General features: G+C 44.5%; 1 protein-coding gene across 11 annotated transcripts in view; it reads left to right on the forward strand.

The window, feature by feature from the left end:
• Positions 1 to 23,679, forward strand: part of PPHLN1 (periphilin 1) — a 340,184-nt gene that overhangs the window by 208,314 nt on the left and 108,191 nt on the right. For all 11 annotated transcript variants that reach the window (XR_003858726.1, XM_029616785.1, XM_029616780.1 and 8 more), the window contains 3 exons: positions 10,314 to 10,393; positions 20,648 to 20,773; positions 21,838 to 21,966. Coding sequence is in view for 10 of the 11 variants with exons in the window: in XM_029616785.1 (XP_029472645.1) it covers positions 10,314 to 10,393; positions 20,648 to 20,773; positions 21,838 to 21,966 (335 nt within the window). In the remaining variant the exon portion in view is untranslated. The remainder of the gene's footprint in view (positions 1 to 10,313; positions 10,394 to 20,647; positions 20,774 to 21,837; positions 21,967 to 23,679) is intronic.

Below are 23,679 nucleotides of genomic sequence, written 5' to 3' on the forward strand. Positions count from 1 at the left end.
TAATTGAAGTCTCCCATTATTACTGCACTACCAATTTGGTTAGCTTCCCTAATTTCTCTTAGCATTTCACTGTCTGTCTCACCATCTTGACCAGGGGGACGGTAGTATACCCCTATCACTATAGTCTTCCCTGACACACAAGAGATTTCTACTCAATTATGTATTTAGTCTCATGCAGGATGTTTATCCTGTTGGACTCTATGCCATCCCGGACATAAAGCCCCACACCTCCTCCCGAGTGCTCCTCTCTGTCATTGCGATATAATTTGTACCCCGGTACAGCACTGTCCCATTGGTTATCCACTTTCCACCATGTCTCTGAGATGCCAATTAAGTCTGTCCTCATTCACTGCTATACATTCTAATTCTCCCATCTTACTTCTTAGACTTCTGGCATTAGCATACAAACATTTCAAAGTTTGTTTTTTGTTTGTATTATCATTCTGCTTTTTAATTGATAGGGATAAGTTTGAATTTTTTAGCTCAGGTGAGTTTTTAGTTACAGGCACTTGGACTGCTTTTCTAATTATTGGAACCTCACTGTCGGGATGCCCTAATTCTGATGCATCATTAGTATCCTTTGAAGTTACCTCTCTCCGAACCATGCGCTGCTGGGCGACTGTCGGCTTTCCCCTTTGTTCTAGTTTAAAAGCTGCTCTATCTCCTTTTTAAAGGTTAGCGCCAGCAGTCTGGTTCCACCCTGGTTAAGGTGGAGCCCATCCCTTCGGAAAAGACTCCCCCTTCCCCAAAAGGTTCCCTAGTTCCTAACAAAACTGAATCCCTCTTCCTTGCACCATCGTGTCATCCACGCATTGAGACTCCGGAGCTCTGCCTGCCTCTGGTGACCTGCGCATGGAACAGGGAGCATGACTCCAGATGAAATACCATTGAAGAAACACTTTAATTTAAATCCCTACTAGCATATACAGTCCAGAAATATTCAAGATAATAGTATCCACAGGCAGAGAACTGAGGAAGATACAACAATAACAGAAACAAGCAAGAAAAACAAAAAAAAAACTAGGAGCTAACCCTCTGCAGTGCTTTCCTTTACACTGACTCCTTGCCAAAGCAACGAGAGATGCTGGCAACTGCCCCACACACGTGACGTATGCCGTGACGTCATGCACGCGCGTTCATGTGCTTTCATTGGCTTGAACGCCCGTCAATTTGGGCGCTCTAGCCAGCAAAGCGTACGCCGTGACGTCATGCGCTTTGCTGGCTAGAGCGCCCAAATTAACGGGTGCTCAAGCCAACGAAAGCACACGAACGCGCGTGCATGACGTCACGGCGTACGTCACGCACGGCCGTCCATGTGTTTTACCACCTACCCCTACCCCTGCCTCTAACGCAGGGGTAGGGGTAGGTGGTAAATTAGCAGGTTAAACGCATGGCTAAACTGCAGGTTAAAAAGTCGATAGTCGGGGCGCGCGTTACTGAATGGGGGGGAATAGCTAATCCGATCGTTTACATCTCATATACATGCCGCGGGCGGAAAGGGGTACCCGTTGATTTAAAGAAGCGGTAAGGATGGGTTAAAAGGGATAGTGAATCGCGGGTTGGGCTAACACGGCCAAATTGTGAGTAGAAAGTGGGTTAGAAGCAGGGTAACCACGGCCGCCCTTTACTTTATCGGCCTGAGAGTGTTTAGATGTCTTTTTTTTACCCTTCCCATTTAAATGTCTTTCTTAACGATAGATGCAGACAGGAATCTGCACCCTTAACAACTAGTCAATAGTTTCCATGACTTCAAGACGCTAAATAATTATTTGAAGATTCTCTCCTTTAAGCTTCAACTGATTTCCTTTTGTAATAATTTCTTTTTTTTTTTTTTGTGTATTGTATTTCCTAAATTTTGGGATCTGACAAAGCACTAGAGATCTTTTTATTTCCTTTAAAGTATTATCTTGATTGTATATAAGAACATAACAAATTGCCATGCTGGGTCAGACCAAGGGTCCATCAAGCCCAGCATCCTGTTTCCAACAGAGGCCAAAACCAGGCCACATGAACCTGGCAATTTCCCAAACACTAAGAAGAACCCATGTATATATTCTGATCTCTTTGTACTATTTCTAGTCAAGTTTGTATGACTTGTTAACATTTAAAAATTCATATAAGAAATTTAAATTAAAAAATGGTTAACTCCACTGGTAGAGTTAATTTATCAAAAATTCCTGGGGATTTGAATTCTGGATAATTGGAGCCCCGTAAGTTAAAGACAGCCAGTTAATGGCAATCAAATGCATCTCTGATAGTGATGGAAAACTTAAGAGAATTGTTGAGAAGACCTAAGGGATCTGGCAGGGGAGTAACTGCAGGCACTCAAACAAGTTTTTAGGAATACTCCTAAGCAAGCATTTAAAACTCATAAAAAGAATTTTATATTTATTTCTCACTTCAGTGGGAAGCCAGTGCATGTTGCACAAAACAGGAGAAATATAATTAAATATTTTTTTGCAGTCAAAAGTCTAGCTGCCATGTTCTGAAGTAATTGCAGACTTTTAATACTACTTTTGCATAATCCCCGATACAGTCCAATGTTAGTTACCAAAGATTTGGCCTCATCCATCACAAGAAGCATATGAGAGTTTGTTTCCCATACTCTCTGCCAGAAAGAACACTCTGTTGCTCAGCTGCTCTTGGATTCAGAGCCAAAGGGAAACATAATTGGCCTCATTGGCCAGACAACTAAGCATTTTCTGCTGGGTTGCACTAGTTAACTATATGTAATTTTTTTGTAAATGTTTTAAAATTTGAATTTTAAGTTCAAGTCCAGGATCAATACTTAAAGAAAAAAATAGTCAAAATTATATTGCTAGTAAATGCTGAACTAATTTCAAAATCAATTATTGTAAAAGGTTAGCATTTTTGCTTTTTATATATATATATAAAAATCCAAAATAGATAGAAAAAATATTTAAACAACCAGTCCCCACCGATTACACATATATCATCACTATTGTAGGAACCCAGAAAAACTTTTTAAATTATCTTTTCTTTTTATTATATATAACACAATATTCAAGCATAATAAGAACATGTCTTTCCATAAAAATACATTAAAAATTTGAAAGATTTTTTTAAATACCCATTTTCTATGGATTAATATCAAAGAAATAACCCACTCTTCTGCTTATAATATTTTTGAATCAAATAACTCTTTTTCTAAGGTATAAATTCTCCAAATAAATTCAATCACAGAGGGGCAGATTTTATAAAACTAAGCGCGCGCGTACTTTTGTTCGCGCACCAGGCGCAAACAAAAGTACGCCGGATTTCAATAGATACGCGCGTAGCCATTAAAATCCGGGATCGGCGCGCAGCCTGCCTCTGTTCCCTCCGAGGCCGCGCCTGCCCAAGGCAGGTGTAACTTGCGCGCGCCGGGCCAGCCGCCGCACGCCATGGTTCGGTCCGGGGACTGGTCTGGAGGCCGCAGCCACGCCCCCGATGACGCACCGGGGTAGGTTTTCGGGGGTTACGCGCGTAACCCTTTGGAAATCTACCCCAGAAGCTAATCTTATCACAACTTCTTCAGGTATATAGTGTCCCAGAGTCTCATGACAACAACATTTTTCAAAGTTTTCAAAAATCACGGTCTTCTAGGGCTATCTTCTACCTCACTGTTGTCATAGGTAGAGCTTCTACCACAATGATGGTATTTAGATAGGTTTTTTCACCCCAACATATAGGCCTAGATGTTTCACCTCACAAGCAGCTTCATCAGGGGGAGTGCAACCACTTAATCAGCATTCACAGCCCTCCTGTGTATTCATCAAACATTTAGATTAGCATACATTTCCAACGCCTTCCTTCACTGTTTGTAGGCAAGTCCTTCTCCATTTTTAACAGCATATGGGTAGAAACTGAATTTGTTTTGCAAAAACATATGGTCTGAATGTTTTATCAATACAGTTTAAAAAATATAAAGGGTTTTGCAGGATTTTTTTTTATTTTGCAGTTATTATTATTGTCCATTATTTTCTGGTACTTGGCATAAGTTGGTCATATTAACCAAAAATGATCTATTTAAAAATACCTAGACTCTTTGAGGTCCATATTCAAAAGACATTTAGACAAATAACATAATAGTTATCTGTCTAAATGGCTTACCCGGTTATATTCAACCTTTATCTGGCTAATTCTAGCTGGCTAATAAGTAAGGCGGCTCGATTTTAGCCAGATAAATTAGGGGGTGGTCCAGGTGCATAACTGGGAAGAGCTGAGTTAGCCGGCTAAGTTACCTGGCTTAGTCCGATATTTAGAGTTAGCTGGATAACTTAGCTAGCTAAATCTGGTCGAGTCAAAGAGCTGTCCTAAAGTTAGCCAGCTATAGTTAACTGGCTAACTAATTAAGGGCCAGAGTAAGACTTTTCTCCCATTTTGTGTCTATGGGAAAAACTCTTAGGGGCGGATTTTCAGAGCCCTGCTCGCATAAATCCACCCAAAACCGGGCGGATTTACACGAGCAGGGCCCTGTGCGCCGGTAAGCCTATTTTACATAGGCCTACCGGCGCGCGCAGAGCCCCGGGACTCGCGTAAGTCCCGGGGTTTTCGGGGGGGGGCGTGTCGGGGGCGGGCCCGAACCGCGTGGCGTTTTCGGGGCGTGTCGGGAGCGTTCCGGGGGCGGGCCCGGGGCGTGGCTACGGCCCGGGGCGTGGCCAGGGGCGTGGCCGCGCCCTCCGGACCCGCCCCCAGGTCGCGTCCCGGCGCGCAGGAGGCCCGCTGACGCGCGGGGATTTACGCCTCCCTCCGGGAGGCGTAAATCCCCCGACAAAGGTAAGGGGGGGTTTAGACAGGGCCGGGCGGGTGGGTTAGGTAGGGGAAGGTGAGGGGAGGGCAAAGGAAAGTTCCCTCCGAGGCCGCTCCGATTTCGGAGCGGCCTCGGAGGGAACGGGGGTAGGCTGTGCGGCTCGGCGCGCGCAAGGCTATTTTTAGCAGATACGCGCGGCTCCGCACGTATCTACTAAAATCCAGCGTACTTTTGTTTGCGCCTGGAGCGCAAACAAAAGTAGGCTATTCGCGCTCCTTTTAAAATCCGCCCCTAAGTGAATCAGATTCTAAGATAGCTGGCTATATTCAGTCGTGTGACTGCACTGTTGAATATGCCTTCAAAGTTAGCCAGATAAGTTTATCCCGCTAACTTTGATATCCAAACTGTGTCTAAATATAGACCTCATTATCCCAGGACAAGCAGGATGCTAGTCCTCGCATATGGTTGACGTCACCAACGGAGCCCAGCGCGGGAAATCTTTCTGTCAAAGTTTCTAGAAACTTTTGACTGGCCCTGAGAGGCCACTGAGCATGCTCAGCATGCCATGATATTCTCTGCCACAGGTGTCTCTCTTCAGTCTTCACTTTTCCACGCTGCTTCAGACATTGCAGGACAGGAGCTGTTGCGTTCTTCACGAAGTCTTTTCTGACTGGAAAGTCATATTTTTCGATATTCTCTCTCATAGATGTCTCTCGGGGTTTTTTTTTTCACCGGCTGGTGAGTACCTCGGTCTTGATTTCTCATTTTTCACAAATTCTCTTCTCACGAATTCACATTCATCGATGGCCATCGGTAACAAAATGGCTACGGGCTTCAAAAAGTGCCCTGTTTGCAATAGAAATATGTCGATCACCGACCCACATTTAGAATGTGCCCTTTGCCTCGGTGAAAAACATGATGTAGGTACATGTCCCAAATGTGCGGAGATGACAGCAAAAGGGCGGACGGCTAGGCAGGAAAAAATGGAACATTTGTTCCAGCTCCAACTAATTCCTTCCCCTTCCAAATCGTCGAGGTCGTCTCCGGCTGGAGCAACTAAATGAGCCTTAATTAAAAAACCGCGTCCAGGCGGATCCGGTGATCGTCCGTCTTCACCATCGTCAGTACTATCGACTAAGTCGGCAGACCATCTAAAGTCCAAACATCAGCATCGACATCATCGACCATCATCCTCGACATCAATGTCCCAAGACGAATCGATGGCGAAGCGGCCACGGGACCAGGAAATACCAGTCCCTTCGCCTGGGCCTTTACCTCGATCGATTCCAAACACTCCTCAGACCTCCGCACAGGATATTTTGTTGCAGCCTTCGCCACTGCTTACAACTGCTCTGATTTCACCAGTTGTACAGCCGGAATTGTCTAGACAAGCGGTCATCCAGGCTCTCAAGGAGCAAACACTTCCGGCGATTCCGCCGATGCCTCCATCATCGATGCCGGTAGTAGTACCGATGCCGATGGGTCCACCGATGCCGGTGCCTTCATTGGCTCCGAGGACACCGATGGATTTGATTACTACAAGGCATTCGCTACTAGGCATTTGGGCAATCCCAGGACTGCCACCAGGGCAATGGAGCCCCGCCCTGTTGGGTCTGTCTTGGACCTTCTTATCCACAGCAGCAGCAGATTGCCGTCACTAATAGAGTCCTCATCGATGAGGAGGACAGAACAGTTATGCCTGCAGCTTACCACTGCCACCAGCTCATTCACTCTAAGAGCGATGAAGAATGTGATGGAAAAGGCAGTGTGGAACAGCTCTAGCTCGAAGTGGTTTGACACCCCTGAAGACAAGACATGCCATAATGCCAGGACATGTTCATGCAGAATTTACCTGCGCCTGTCAGGAGACATGACAGGCGCCCATCCCGCCAGGACTCATCTAACTACAAAATCCCTGATTGGGTTGGAACAACCTTGAGCTTTGGTGAAGAAGGCATAGCCTGCCATATTCGCCTGCTCTGTTCTTCAGGATGTACCACACTGCTGGCTGGGCTCACACTATGTACTCTGCTATCCTCTGCGATAGGTCGGGACCCTGCGGCTCGTATATAGCATCTAGAAATGCCATTACCTTGTTGAAGCCCTTCACCAGCCAGGTGGATGGTGTAATCAATTGGCACAGCAGGTCAATTGCATCCTTACTCAAGTGGTCCAGAAGTATGCCAGCACTGGTGAACCTGATTCCTCGGCATCTGGTGCCAATCTTCAGAAATCTTTGAACTTGCAACGAGAAAGACAATCAGCAATCTCATTGTGCAGCCCAGGAATGTGCCTTTCCCGTACCACCAGGTTTAGCTGCAATCACCTTCAGCAACTCAGAAACCAGCACGCATTTGGCAGACTTCCAGTTGATAATCTGCATGATGGTCAGTAATCACATCAGAATACCACCCTCTAGTTAGCCAGGCACTAGCCCCAAATGTGCAGCAACACCACCGGAAACTGTTCCAAGAAGGTGATATTTCAAGTGATCCCTGCTGTCATCCAGCTCTCCAGCCATGTCTTCATGCACCAGGATCTTGGCAATACAGGCCAAAACTCAAGCCCCCCAAAAGAATCTGAGAAGAGTTCCAAGTTGGAACTAGGCACCGGAGGAGGCAGCCATACCACTGTGCCATTGAAATTGGCCAGGAATCTTTCCTAAATCCCCAGATCCTCACACAGTGCGTGTGTGACCCTCAGACTGATTCTTCTTACAGACTATATGGATGCTAAGATCAGCCTGTTCAAAAACGCCTGCCCATTGGAATTATCCTGCAGGCAAACACCAGGCTCTTGATGAGGGACGCTGCAAATGCCAAGGTCACCTTATGAGTTAGACGAGCGCTGCGGATTAATGTTGACAGCTACTGTATCTTGTTGACAGGGAGTATTTGGGTGGAGTCATGCAAAGGAATATAAGCACCCTAGTCGGCTCTAATTTATCTGCCACCAGAAGGACACCAAGCTCATGCGTCATTCTCTGAATGATGCTGAACTGATCCCAGCCTAAGCCAGAGAATCGCAAGTGCTGAAGAATAGAAAATTGTCTAGGTAATGAACAAAGCTCGTTAGATCCGTGCAGCGAGACAACTCCCAATGCAGGAAGATGCTGAATGCTTCAAATTAAGTGCATGAAATGGTGCAACCCATTAACTTTTCAAAGTAATAAGCACCCTTAAAGATAAACTCCAGCAACGGGAAACTGTCTAGGTGCACAGAAAGGAGTCGGAAGAAAGACTGTATATCAGCCTTCGCCATGAGGGCCCCCTCCTCACAGCCTCTGAGGAGGTCGAATGCACTGTTGAACAAAGCGTATTGCACTGTGCAGACCTCCTGCGGGATAGTCGTTTACTGCCCAACCAGTCGGGTAAGAAAGGTTGTGTATCAGTCTAAATTTACCTCGTTCTTTCTAGGGCACAACCTCCAGGGGCGATAAGACCATCCTGGCAAAAGGGGGCTGGGGGACTGGGCCCACTAGCCTACCCAAACTGAGCTCAATGGCCAGCTTTTCCCTCACAACTTGGGCATACTGGGTCGCAGAAGTGGAAGTGGCCCGCAAAACTGGATAAAGCCTCAATCCCATCTCCAGATGCATCCACTGGACTGGGGTTGAGGCCCTCCTGAAAATACTATTTACCTTTCCCAGCAGGGACCTTTTTGGCTCATTTGGTTCTGGGGTGACCTGAGGTGCAGGTGGTGCAAATATATTTGTACTTGCAGCCCTGTGCCAAACATATCCTTTATTAAAGTGCCAACAGACTTCAACACTAGCATGGGCTGAGCACCCTTGGGCTCGAAAGGAGCGGGTTGCCTGACAGTGCATCTGAGCTCCTAGCTGTTACATGAGTGAGCCACAACTCTACATTGTGAGTGCCCATGCTTGGAGTGTCAGCCATCCTTTTCCTGAATCGCTCATCGTAGTTTAGCCAAGCAAATCGCTCATAAGTGGAATGTGCACTGTACAAGTAGGACCGCATTGCCAGATGCTGCAAGGGAATCTGCTCTGTCTTCAGATGAAAATAGGAATGCACCCAGTTGTTAATGTTGCGTGCTTCCCTCCTGGAGCTAGTGAGTAGTTCCTGCCACCTTGCACCCCTTTCACAAGTTCTCACCCCTCCATTGAGCTATGTCCACGTACTGGCGGCATCGGATGCGGTGCAAGAGGGAACACAGTATACCCTGCCACAACTCCTTTGTAGTGTTTAAGGCTGGCAACCCTGCACTAATGGTGATGGTGCCAGGAATGCCCTCCACCACTGAAGAACCCCGGGAACCTGATGAAGACACTGAGGAGGAAGTATTAGGTTCCATACTAGGAGTCACCACCTAGGAAAGGGATCTAGGCGTTGTCATGGATAATATGTTAAAATCCTCAGCTCAGTGTCCGGTGGCAATCAAAAAAGCAAACAGAAAAGGCATTGAGAATAAAACAGAATATCATAATACTTCTGAATTGCTCCATGGCATGACCGCATCTAAAATTGTGTGTGTAATTCTTCTCGTTGCATCTCAAAACAGATATAGCAAAACTAAAAAAAGGTGTACAGAAGGTGATGGAATGGCTCCCCTATGTTCAAGGCTAAATAGCTTAAGGTTCTTCAGCCTGGAGAAGAGATGGCTGAAAAGGAGATATAATAGAGATTTATATAATCATGAGTGGAGAAGAGGGGGTAAATGCCAATCGGTTGTTTCATTTTTCAAAAAATAATGACAAGGGAGCTCCCCATGAATTTACTAAGTGGCACATTTAAAACAATTTGGAGAATTTATTTACTATTTAGGATTCTGCCAGGTACTTGTGATCTAGATTTACCATTGTTGGTGACTCCTAGTAGAGAACCTAATATTTTGTAACTACAGTTTGGATTATTTTTCCCTATGTGCATCATTTTGCATTTGTCCATATTAAATTTCACCTGCCATCTGGATGCCCAGTCGTCTATTCTCGCAAGGTTCTGCAATTTTTCACAATCTGATTTTCCAACTTGGAATAATTTTGGGCTGTCTGCAAATTTTATCACTTCACCCATTCCTTTTCCAGTTCAGTTATAAACAAGTTAAAAAGCACTGGCTCCAGGAAAGATTCCTGGGGCACTCACTTGGTCTGACCCAGTGGGACAGTTCTTATGTAAATGAATATCCACAAAACAAGTGACTTTCTTTTTTTCCTATTGAAATCTAGTTTCTAATGGTATTGTTCAGCAAAGAAGCAAGATAGGATGTTTATCTAGCATGTGAAATTTATCCAGGAAGCTGCTTGATGATTGGACAATTGTCACAAGATAACATAGCCAGTATCACCCACATCTAAACTCATTTACCATCTAGATCAGTGATTTTCAACTCTGTCCTCAGTACTTGCCCAGACAGCCTGTTTTTCAGCATATCCATAGTAAAATATATGAGAAATATATGCATGTATTTTGTGCTGCTGCATATCATGCATATTCAGTGTGGATATCCTGAAAACCAGACTGGCCAAACTGGTCCTGAAGACTGGATAGGTAATCCAGAATATTTATAAAATACATACATATTTAATGTTTTTATTCTGCAGGCAAGGAGAGATCTATTCAGTCCTTGAAATCTTCAAGAGATGCTTCCCCATCAAGTTCAACAGCAATGTCCTCATCAAAGGTAAATTCAGATTTTGATTCAGTTTAGCTATTAAAACAGAAAAGTATGCACCTGGCCCCATGTCTCCGGCTTTAATATTGCAGAGCAGCATTCTGTTTCACTTCAAATCGTCTTTTTGTTGGGGCTGGCTACATTCAGACGTGCACAAGAGGCAATGTACTTAATCCCAGGTGTTAGAGGGAAGGTAGCTTCTGCTATTCTAGCAGTATTGGCTATGGCTGATTGGCTATAATAGCCAGATTTCTCTAGGCCTTGGAACCTATGATAGTTCCCTGTGCCCTTAAGCATGCCATGTGAGGAGAAGAGGGGAGGGAGAAAATAGTCAAAAATATTTATTCCTATTAAAGCAGCAATGTTTCCTACCTGTATTAAAAATAAAATTTGCTGCAATTAGGACAGCACCTATGGTATAGTGAGATAGCAGATCCACCAGGTAACTTAATTTTGAAACAGTTCTGAAACCATTTTTTTCATCTAAACAAGAACTAACATGGAACTGATAAACTGACTTGATCTTTGTCTTTCTTCTGCCCTTTTACATATCATGCATGTGTCCACCATTTGGACATCACTTCTAAAGCACCCAGTTGCTGATAAGGGACTGATGAAAAGAGTGAAATGGATAACTTTCTTTTGACTCTTCTAGAATCAATTAGATTTTATTTAAGAGAAACCACTTTAAAGGTTGCATACCCTTACTATAGTAAAGACTACTGGCCTGTTTCAAATCTAATTACAATCTTCCAAAAGTAGGAGACATTTCTCCTTTAAATTGCATTTTCTATAAACCATAAATATGTTTTCTACTTTTCCAGTTAAGCCCTGTCCAAAAGAATTTTATTATTTTGTCCTCTCCATCCCTCATTATATTTTTTATCATAGCTTTGGGATATTTATTTTAGTTGCTTGAAATTAATGGTACCTTAGAAATATTAAAGTAAATTGTTTAATCTACAATGTCCTTTCGTGATCAAAAATATATTAAATGGTCAATTTTCTCAGTGGAAAATAGTAAACAGTGGAGAGCCTCAGGGGTCTGTACTTGGACCAGTGCTTTTCAATCTACTAGATAAATGAAGCTTGACCAACGTGCCGCAAATGCGCAGTAGAGAGCAACTCTACCACGCATGCGCGGGCAGCACGTCGGTCAGAGCTTGCCTGTAACAAAAATGGCGAGGAGCAGTAGCGGCGGCGGCGAGGAGCAGTAGCGGCAGCGGCGCGCGGGAGGGAGGGATCTCCCCCGGAGATCTTCCGTCTGCGCCATCCGAAGGGGTTGTAAATGAGCTGAGGGAGGAGGGAGTGACTGGGGGGAGGGAGGAGAGAGTGAGGGGGAGGGGGAAAAGAGTGAGGGGAGGGGGAGAGAGGAGAGAGTGAGGGGAGAGGGGGGAGGGGAAAATGAGGGGGAGGGGTAAGGAAATGGACCGAAAAAAAAATGTTAATGTAGCCCGTTGTTACGGGCTTAACGGCTAGTATATTTATAAATGATCTGGAAAGAAATACGACGAGTGAGGTAATCAAATTTACAGATGATAGAAAATTATTCAGAGCAATTAAATCACAAGCGGATTGTGATAAATTGTAGGAGGACCTTGCGAGACTGGAAGATAGGGCATCCAAATGGCAGATGAAATTTAATGTGGACAAGTGCAAGGTGATGCATATAGGGAAAAATAACCCATGCTGTAGTTATACAATGTTACGTTCCAATTAGGAGCTACCACCCAGGAAAAAGATCTAGGCATCATAGTGGATAATACTTTGAAATCGGCAGCTCAGTGTGCTGCAGCAGTCAAAAAAGCAAACAGTGTTAGGAATTATTAAGAAGGGAATGGTTAACAAAATGGAAAATGTCATAATGCCTCTGATTGCTCCATGGTGAAGACCTCACCTTGAGTACTGTGTACAATTCTGGTCGCTGCATCTCAAAAAAGATATAGTTGCATTGGAGAAGTTACAGGGAAGGGTGACAGCTTAGAGAAGAGATAACTGAGGAGGGGGGGATATGATAGAGGTCTTTAAAATCATGAGAGGTCCAGAATAGGTAAATATGAATTGGTTGTTTATTCTTTTGGATAATAGGACGACTAGGGGGCACTCCATGAAGTTAGCAAGTAACACATTTAAAACTAATCAGAGAAAATTCTTTTTCACTCAGCGCACTATTAAACTCTGGAATTTGTTGCCAGAGGATGTGGTTAGTGCAGTTAGTGTAGCTGGGTTTAAAAAAGGTTTGGATAAGTTCTTGGAGGAGAAGTCCATTAACTGCTATTAATCAAGTTGTGCTTAGGGATTAAACACTGCTCTTACTGGTATCAGTAGCATGGGATATACTTGACAGGTACTTGTAGTCTGGATTGGCCACTGTTGGAAACAGGATGCTGGGCTTGATGGACCCTTGGTCTGATCCAGTATGGCAAGTTCTTATGTTCTTTTTTAGAATGTACATCATTGCATAAATGTGTATTGCTTCAAAGAATAGATATGTAAGTAACCCCATCCCGGGAAGCAGGCTGCACTTCAATGGGGCCATAAATTTATTTGTAATCTCTTTAGGACTGGAAACCCTGTCTAGCTGTTCATTCTCTTTCCGCAAGGTGTGGATTCTTTTTTTTTTTTTTTGGGGGGGGGGAAGAGTTAACTTTCTGGGAATGAGTGCTAAGGATAACTTCCCTTAGATTGTCCCTGGAAGAGGAGTATCAGTAGGGGTGTACTACCGTCTACCTGAGCAGAATGAACAGAGAGATGAAGAAATGCTAACAGAAATTAGGGAAGTTAACAAAATTAGCAACACAGTAATAATGGGTAATTTCAATTACCTTGGCTTTGACACATCAGGACATGCCAAGCAAGTAAAATTTCTAGATGAAATAAATGACTGCTTTATGGAGCAGCTGGTACAAGAATCGACAAAATGGGGAATTATTTTAGATATAATCCTCAGTGAAACACGTGATTTGGTGCGAGATGTAATAATGTTGGGGGCCACTTGGTAATACTGATTTGATAACTGGAGGGAGGACATAAAGAAAATCTACTGGAATAGCATTTAATTTTCAAAAGGGAAATTATGAGAATGCTAGGGAAAAAAAATGAAAGGAGCAACTGTAAAGTTTAAGACTTTATATCACACATGGATGCTGTTCAAGAATACCATCTTGGAAGCCCAGACCAGTTGTATTCCACGCATTAAAAAAGGAGAAAGGAAGGCCAAATGACTGCCTGCATGGTTTAAAAATGATATGAGAAAGGCTATTATAGCAAAAAAAAAAACATTTTTCCAAAAATGGAAAAGGGATCCAAATGAAGAAAATAGGAAACAGCATAAGCACTGGCAAGTTAGATGCAAAGCATTGATAAGGAAAAGCTAAGACAGAATTTGAAAAGAAAATTGCTGAAGAAGCAAGTATTCATAATAAAACTTTTTTCAAGCAAATTTAAAACATAAGACTTGCCGTACTGGGTCAGACCAAAGGTCCATCAAGCACAGTATCCTGGTTCCAACAGTGGCCAATTCAGGTCACAAGTACCTGCCAGGATCCCAAGGAATAGACAGATTCCAAACTGCTTATCCCAAGAATCAGCAGTGGATTTCTGCAGCTTTACCTTAATAATGGCTAATGGACTTTTCCTCCAGGAACTTGTCCAAACCTTTTTTAAACACAGCTACACTAATAGCTTTCACCACATCCTGTGACAATGAATTCCAGAGCTTAATTATGCATTGTGTAAACAAATATTTTCTCTTACTAGTTTTACATTTATTCTCCTAGGACAAGCAGGATGGTAGTCCTCACACATGGGTGACATCATCAGATGGAGCCCAGCATGCCACTATCCATGTGGGGTCCCTCTTCAGCCTCTTTTTTTTCCCACCCCACACAGTCGCTGCTGGTGCCCAGGAGTCAGTCGATGCCCCAGCAGCCACCATTGCCTCCTTCCTCTGGTATGATTCCCATCGTGGATTCCTCCTAGGAGGAAGGCCCGTTGCAGCCCAAGGCACCTTCTAGGCCCTTGGTTCCACAGCCGACGTTGCCCAGTCCGGTACCAGGTCCTCTGTGCCCAAGCCGAAAGGTGTCTCCGGGTAATCCCAGTGAGGAAGACGCCCTGTATGACCTCTAGGGGGATGACACTTCTGAGTCTACCTCTGACGATTCGGGATCTGCCCTCCGGAGGAGTGACACCAGTCCTCGCCTGAGGACCTACCTTTGCAGGATTTGTCCAGGCCATGGCAGAAACCATTCCGTTTCATCTGCTGACGGAGGAAGATGCCCAGCATAAGTTTATCGATGCCCCAAAGTAGGTGATGGCTGTTCCCATCCATGAGATCTTCAAGGAGTTACTCCTTCAGATTTGGGATCATCTCTTCTCAGTGCCTCCAGTGACTATGAAGGCCGATGCTGTTTACTTGGTTCAGCAGGCTTTAGGGTTTTAAAGACGGCAACTCTCACATCAATCAGTAGTGGTAGGGTCTACCCTAAAAAAGGCAAGAAGTTCCCGTACCCATGTCTCTGCCCCTCCAGGTAGGGAGCATAAGGCACTGGATGCGCTGGGTAGGAAGGTATTTCAGGGCCCCATGTTGATTGCCCGTATAACTTCCTACCAGCTGTACATGACTCAATATTCTTGGAATCTCTGGAAGCAGGTTCAGGAGTTATCTAAGGCCTACCCCAACAACAGCGGTCATCCAACAAGGCCTAGAATGTGGCAAACACAAGGTTCCCTCCACCTATGATGTGTTTGAAACAACTGCTAGGATGGCACAGGCATTGGTGCCCATAGGATGGTGTGGCTCCAAGCCTCTGATCTCGGGCCGAAGGTCCAGGAGAAGCTCGTGGACCTACCTTATACCGGTGATAAAGTGAGGGATGCTGTGGCTCAGTTGAAGGATCACCATGAGACACTTCAGCATCTGTCAGTACGTTAGATCCGCCGTCCTCTGCCAGAAAGTCCTCATGACAGGGTCTTAGGAGGTTCTTTTATCGCTAGAGGAAATATCATCCTGCCTCTCGTACCTGTTCACAATGCGGGAGTCCTAGGGGCTGCTCCAGAAAGCAGTGAGCCCCCAGGCCTCAGATGGCACCCCAGCCAAACCACGCTACAGGGTTTTGTCTGGTTGTAAGGGAGCATTTGTCAATCAACCGTACCACAGACGCACTTCCTGAGGTTCTTCATGGACCACTGGCCCAGTATTACTTCGGACCAATGGGTTCTGTCCATCTTTCATCGAGGGTATCTGTTGAACTTCCTGGGTGTTCCCTCAGACTCTCCCCCATGCCCCTCTTGGGTCAGTCCTCGCATCAGGAAATACTCTTGACAGAGCTCTCTGCCCTCATAATGGCCAGGACAGTCGAATCCATTCCACTGTGGCAGCAAGGGCGGGGATTCTACTCTCACTACTTCCTGATTCCAAAGAGAACAGGGGGACTCCACCCTATTTTGGACCTGAGAGCCTTGAACAAATTCCTAAGAAGAGAAAAGTTCAAGATGGTTTCTCTGGGCAACCTGATTCTCCTCCTGCAAAGAGGGGACTGGCTTTACTCCCTCGATCTCAAAGATGCGTACACCCACATCGGGATCTTCCCTGTTCACAGGAAGTATCTTCAGTTCTCGTGGGCGAGAGGCATTACCAGTACAGGGTGTTGCCATTCAGCCTAGCCTCCGCTCTACGGGTCCTTCACCAAGTGTCTGGCAGCAGTGAGGGCCCACCTCTGACAACTGGGGGTGCAGATGTTCCCCTACTTGATGATTGGCTGGTCAAGAGTGCCACCTAAGAGGGAGCATTTCAGTCTCTGAGCTTGACCATTCGGGTGTTGGAGTCCTTGGGTTTTGTCATTAATTACACAAAGTCCCATCTTATCCCATTGCTGCAGTTGAGCTTTATCAACGCCCGGTTGGGGCAAGGCCTATCTTCCTCTCGATTGGGCGCTTGCTCTGGCATCTCTTGTGGGAGAAGTTCACCTGAGCTGGCAGGTCTCTGCCTGCCACATGCTCAGACTTCTGGATCACATGATTCCAGCCATCCATGTTACTCCCTTGGCTCGCTTGCACATGTGCAGAACTCAATAGATTTTGCAGTCCCAATGGCAGCAGGCCATCCAGGACCTCCGCGTACGCATCTGCATTGCTCCTCCTCTCCAGACTTCCCTGTCATGCTGGGAGACTATGCCCAATTTGGAGCAGGGGGGCTCCTTTTCAGTCTTCCCCAAGTTGTGCATTCCTGGGTCTGCCCTGGGTTGGGGCGCCCATGTTGAAGGGCTCCACACGTAGGGTCTGTGGTCTGCTCAGGAAACTCAGTGCCAGATCAAATTCCTGAAACTTCGAGCAATCCATTACATGCTGTGGGTGTTCAGAGATCGCCTTTCCAACAAAGCAGTCCTGATACAGACCAACAACCAAGTGGCGATGTGGTATATCAACAAGCAGGGAGGAACGAGATCCTTCCTCCTGTGTTAGGAAGCGGTTCACATTTGGTCATGGGCTCAGTCTCAGGGCATGCAGCTACGAGCCATGTATCTTGCCGGGACAGAAAATGTGGTGGTAGACCAGCTGAGTCAAGCCTTCCGACCCCACAAGTGGTCCCTGGCTTAGGCGATGGTAGATCAGATCTTCCAACTCTGGGGAACCCCAGACGTGGATCTCTTCACCTCCCTCTGCAACAGCAAGGTGGAAAAATACTGCTGCCTGTACATGGGGGACGGAAAACTAGCCTCAGTCGCCTTTGCCCACCATTGGGGCAGGAGCCTTCTCTATGCATATCCTCCATTCCTTTGGTTATGAAGACTCTCCTGAAGCCTCCAGAAGGGCAGGGGAACCATGATCCTCCTAGCCCCTCGTTGGCCGAGGCAGATCTGGTTCCCGCTCCTGCGGGATCTATCAGTCTGGGAGCTGATCAATCTGGGAACTTCCCCAGACCTTGTCAAGTGGGATCAGGGCAGGCTGCCCCATCCCAACTTCAGGGTTTTGTCTTTAACAACCTGGATGTTGAGAGGCTAATTTTGCAGCCCCTTGACCTGTCCGATGATATATCTAAGGTCCTGGTAGCTTCCAAGAAGCCTTCCACTAGGAAGTCTTACGGCCTGAAGTGAAGGAGGTTTTCTGAGTGGTGTGAGGGGTCATGGCTTGGACCCGTTCTCCTGCTCCACACCGAAACTGCTTGATTACCTTTTGCGCCTTTCGGATGCTGGCTTAAAAACAACTCCATTAGGGTGCACCTGAGTGCTATCTGTGCTTATCACCAGGGTATGGATGGTTCGCCCATTCCTGTGCAACCATAGTGGGTCGCTTTATGTGGGGTCTGCTTCAGTTGAAAGCTCCCATGCAGCCTCCAGTTATGTCCTGGGACCTTAATGTGGTGTTCGCTCAGCTCATGAATGTGCCTTTTGAGTCACTGCGCTCCTGTGATCTGAAGTACCTGACCTGGAAGGTCATGTTTTTGGTCGCAGTCAGTGAGCTTCAGGCTTTGGTGATGTACCACCATACACAAAATTCTTTCATATTAGGGTGGTTCTGTGTACACACCCCAAATTCCTGCCTAAGGTAGTGACAGATTTCCATCTTAACCAGTCGATCATCCTACCCACTTTTTTCCCAAGCCTCATTTGCAACAGGGCGAATGTGCTCTGCACAACTTACGGGCCGGTACAGTAAAAATCATGGGAGAGCGGGCGAGCACCCAGGTCACTCTCCTGTGTGCGCGATACAGTAATTTAATTAATTTAAATTAGGGTCAGCGGTAAAAAGAGGCGCTAGGGACACTAACCATCCCTAGCGCCTCTTTTCGGACAGGAGCGGCGCTGTCAGTGGGTTTGACAGCCGACGCTCAATTTTGTCAGCATCGGTTCTCGAGCCCGCTGACAGCCATGGGTTCGGAAACTGGACGCCGGCAAAATTGAGCATCCTGTTTTCAACCCGCGAGCCGCAGGCCTATTTCAAATTTTTTTTTTCTTTTTACTTTTTTTTTTAACTTTCGGGACCTCCAACTTAATATCGCCATGATATTAAGTCGGAGGGTGCACAGAAAAGCAGTTTTTACTGCTTTTCTGTGCACTTCCCCGGCGCTGGCAGAAATTAACGCCTACCTTTGGGGAAGCGCTAATTTCTTAAAGTAAAATGTGCGGCTTGGCTGCACATTTTACTTTCTGAATCGCGCGGGAATACCTAATAGGGCCACCAACATGCATTTGCATGTTGCGGGCGCTATTAGGTTCGGGGGTGTTGGACCGGAGCGTACTGTACTGTATCGGCCTGTTAGATTGCAAGAGAGCCATAGCCTTCTACCTGGAGCAGACAGCAGGCCACAGGCAGTCCACACAACTCTTTCTCTCTTTTGACAAGAATAGATTAGGAGTTGTTGTTACTAAGCAGACACTGTCCAGCTGGTTGGCGGACTGCATCTCCTTCTGCTACACTCAGGTGGGACTGCAGCTTGGGGGGTCGTGTCAAGGCTCATTCTGTCAGAGCCATGGCGACTTCAGTGGCCCACGTCGAACAGTCTCCATGGACAAGACCTGCAAGACTGCAATATGGAGTTCTCTCCACACTTTCGTCTCTCGCTACTGTCTGGAAAAGGATGGCTGACGCAATAGCAGTTTTGGCCAGTCCGTCCTTTGGTATCTCTTTCAGCTGTTGAACCCCATTCTTCCTGCTTAGGGCCCATTGTTCAGGTTCAAGCTATCTCCCTCTGTTACCAACAGCACCAGTGGTGTTGCACCCGTTGGCACATGGTTAGGTGTCTGTTGGACTCTTCATTTTTCTGGAATAGCATGTAGCTAGGGATTCACCCCATCCTGCTTGTCCTAGGAGAAAGCAGAGTTGCTTACCTGGAATAGGTGTTCTTCTAGGACAGCAGGATGTTAGTCCTCACAAAACCCACCCACCACTCCACAGAGCTTGGGTTTCTCCTATGTTTATTTTATTTTTTCGTAAAACTATGTTAAAAGGCTGAAGACGGGACCCCACATGGATACTGACATGCTGAGTATGCTCAGTGTGCCAGTCAAAGTTTCTAGAAACTTTGACATAAGTTTTCCGTGCCGGGTTCCATCCGATGATGTCACCCATGTATGAGGACAAATATCCTGCTGTCCTAGGAGAATATCTATTACAGGTAAGCAACTCTGCTTTACTTAGTAACTTCATGTGTCCCCTGGTCTTTGTACGTTTTAAAAGTGTAAACTGCTGATTAACATTTACTCGTTCCATTCCACTCATTATTTTATAAACCTCTGTCATATCTCCCCTCAGTCGTCTTTTCTCCAAGCTGAAGAGCCCTAACCTCTCTAGCTTTTCTTCATAGGAGAATTGTTCCATCCCCTTTATCATTTTGGTTGCCCTTCTTTGTACCTTTTCTAATTCTGCATGTCTTTTGAGATGTGGTGATCAGAACTGCACACATTACTCAAGATGAGGTTGCACCATGGAGCGATACAGAGCATTATGATATTCTCTGCTTTATTCTCCATTCCTTTCCTAATAATAACTAGCAGAAGAAAAAGGAGGTGCTAATACACTGATAATGTTGTTGATAAGACCTTACCTGGAGTACTGTGTTCACTACTGGAGACTGTACCTCAGAGAAGATAAAAACAGGATTGAAGTGGCCCAGAGAAGAGCAATCTGAATATATATATATACCCTATAGGACAGGGGAGACATGATACAGATTTTTAAATACCTGAAAGATATTGATGCATATGAATCAAACCTTTTCTGATGGAAAAGAAGGTGGTATGAAACTCCAAGGGCGTAGACTCAGGAACAATTTTAGGAAATATTTCTTTATGAAAAGGGTGATGGATGCATAGAAAGACCTTCTGGAAGAAATGGTGAAGACAACTACGGTAATGGAATTCAAAAAGGCATGGAATAAAAACAGAAGATCACTAGTGGTTAGATGATAGAAATGAAAAAGCAAGGTAATCTGTGGTAACTTTTGGTTTAACATTTCTGCATGGGTGTAATCTGCACAGAATGGCAATTGCAACCCTTATCAGAAGGCATGGGGGTAACCTGCACAGAGTGGCAGCTTGAAACCTAAATAACTTGCTGAGAAGACTGGATGAATCTTTGGGTTTTTATTTATCATTTGCTATGTTCCTATATGTGCTCCTGTACTATAACATCTGTCCCTATAGTTATAAAATTTCATTCCTGTTTGTTACTAATAATTATGAAATTTGAGCCTAGATTTTTATTCTGAGCATTCAGAATTGACTGATGTCATTAGTGTTGACTGATGGCATTATTCTTGTTTAGGCCAACGCCTTGGAAAAAAGCAGCAGGCTATCTGAAGCTGCTCTTGCAGAGGCTGCAAGCAAGTGGGCTGCTGAAAAAAAGGATAAAACTGATGAAAGCAGTTTACCTGAAATTACTGATGAATACGTAAGATCTTTTTCAAGCTCTCAATGGTTTCATTAATGTCTTCTCTTCTAAACCAAATGTCACAATATTGTTCTAAAATTAATCTTGCTGTTCCTTTTTCTGTTTACTGTCCAAAATCATTTTGTGAGGAGCATGGAAAGTATGTCCCTAAAGTATCTTCTCTGTGATTTGCTTTGGGAAATATGAGATACCCTACTTTGTTCAGAGAGTATTAAGTCAACTGTAGTATCGTCCTATATTTTATACCTGGAAAACTATCTTTTTATTTAATAAAGGTATTATATAACCAGAACTTTAATTTTATTATGGATTAGTCATGGTGAGGCCAATATTCAGAAGCTATTTAGATGGATAACTGAAAAGTTATCCATCTAAATGTAAAGAGGTGATATTTGAAGCCGTATGTGGCTAAATTCTAACTATATAACAAGTTATACAGATAGCTGGGGTATATTCAGCGCTAGGTATATCCAGCTAATTTAACTAGCCATTCCATGGTTGAATATGGACCCCAGTATTTAAAAATAGTTATAAAGTGGCTGATAAAATCCTAAAATCCCCTGGACATTTATTTACAACTATTTTTCATGTTTAGAAATACTTGTTTCATCTGATGAACTGGACTCTGTCCTCAAAAGTCTCAATAAATTGGTTAGTCTATAAGGTTCTACACACCTAGTGTCATTTTTGCTACACCAGACTAACATGACTATCCCTCTGAATATATTGTTTAAATGTAAAATTTATTTGTAAAGGAGATAATAGCAAAGTACTGGTGCAGTCCTAAAACATCAGAATTCATGTTATATATTAGAATGGAAAATCTAAAAATATCTGGGATTATTCATGTCAAAGTAGTTGTGACAATGCCAGCTCTAACCAGACCTTAATTATATGCAGTTGAACCATTACCAACGGTTTTAATGGCTGGTAATGCAATTGTAATACTTATAAAAGGGTGAAATTAAATAATTATAGTCAGCAGAGCTAAGAACCATTGTGACAAGCAATGTTTATATTTTGGTTTCAGAATGTGTTGTAAACCTAAGCTTTTATTTTGAAAGGCTACCTCCTCGGCAGCATTGTTTGGAGACCAACCTGAAGATCATGAGGCAAAAGCAGAGCTGTTTGAGACCAATCGACTTGAGAGCCGCTCTAAAGCGATAGCTGCAAAAACCAAAGAGATCGAAGAGGTGAGAGATTAGTCTTTCACTTTGCCAGTTAAGGGCTATTATGTGTATAGTTAGCTTTTTGGTATAGAGCCCTTGTTTGTAACATTGCAGCATCACATTTTGCTTCTGTGTCCCTTATGCATTTTATTGAATTCCACATTTTGATAATGCTCCTGATTTCCCCAAAAGGCCTGTGCTGCAGCAGTATCAGGAAAGCCCACAATGGTTTGCTACCCCTTTTCTATTACTGACCAAAATGCTCCACAGTCCCAAAAATTCTCATTGAAGTAAAGCAGTAGGTTCTATGGCATTGACTGGCTGCCTTAATTTCATACATCAACTGTTCTTTCAGCTTTTCTACCACTGCATTATTTAGTCCGTAATTCAGCTTTCTAGTAGATGAAAATTACTCCTATGCTTTATAAAAATTGATTTCATTTTATTTAATCCCCTTGTATTTCTTCCACATTTTTTGCATTCAGAAATCCATGTTTCCATTGGATATGGTTGCAAGCTTCTTTTTAATATTACTAAATCGTCATTTCAGTTTGCTGTTACTTTGTTCTGATGGCTCATGGCATAGAGGTAGGAAATGGACACAGAGTCTATGTTCTGTATAGACCCATGATAAGAAGTTTGAAGGTAGTTGGTATTCCAAAACCTGGAAGGAAAATATTATATAGATAGAATAACTTTCTGCTAAAAAGATGTTTTGTTTTCTTTAGCATATAAAGTTCATTTTTTAATCTTGTTTGTCTGTAAAGTATTTTCATTTGGTCAACTTTTAGGTTAGGTTAGAACAGTGGATCTCAACCAGTGTGTCGCCAAGCACACACAGGTGTGTGCTTGACACTTCCCGGTCCCTCGCTGACCCAGCTGCTCCCCCTACCCGAGCAAATTAGGTCCTCCACCCGGGCTTAAAACGCTGATAGCCCAGGTGGAATGCGGCAGGGGACAGCTGCTCTCTTCTTCCTGTCCCCCCCCCCCCCCCCTCCGCGGCCTGGAAGAGGAAGTGGTGAGCAAGCGGGTATGTGCGCATGAAGAAGAGACCATGCTAGTGCGGGCAGCTTCGGCCCGGGGAAGAGAAGAGAGGTGCAGCCTAAGGAATGAGCAGCGTGGCTCGGAAGAAAACTAAGAACGACATCAACCCCCGCGGCCGATGGGACTCCTTTCTCCGCAAGGATTGAAAGTGAAGGAGGTTGCTGCTGCCTTTATGGTTGGAAGTGGAAGAGGCTGCTGCTGTCGCTAGTTCGGGGGGAGAGTGAGTGAATGAGCAAGCATATGTGTTTTGAGGTGCTATATGTTTTGTGTGTGTGTGTGTGTGTTGTATGAGTGAGACAGCATGTATGTGAATGAGTGAGGCCTGTATATTACTCCTGAGGGAATTCTGCGCAAAAAAATTTAAAATTCTGCACCCAAAAACTGAAAATTCTGCGCACAAAAACTGAAAATTCTGCAAAATTCTGCAAATTTTATATTGGTCAAAATAACACAATTTACATGACAGTCTTTAAGTAACTACATTTTAAATTGTTACAGAAAATGTGTTACTTAAAGTTGCAGAATTTTAAATATTTTGAGCAGAATTTCCCTAGTAATTCACTGTAAGAGTGTCCCTTCCACTCACTTTCCCTACTCCCCTGGCCAGTTTGCCATCTCTCAGGCCCCAACTCCTCCACCTGCCAATATCTCTCACCTTCACCTCTAGGCTCAACCTTTTCCACTTTATTGCCA

This window comes from Rhinatrema bivittatum, chromosome 9, assembly GCF_901001135.1.
Source record: "Rhinatrema bivittatum chromosome 9, aRhiBiv1.1, whole genome shotgun sequence".
Lineage (NCBI taxonomy): Eukaryota > Metazoa > Chordata > Amphibia > Gymnophiona > Rhinatrematidae > Rhinatrema > Rhinatrema bivittatum.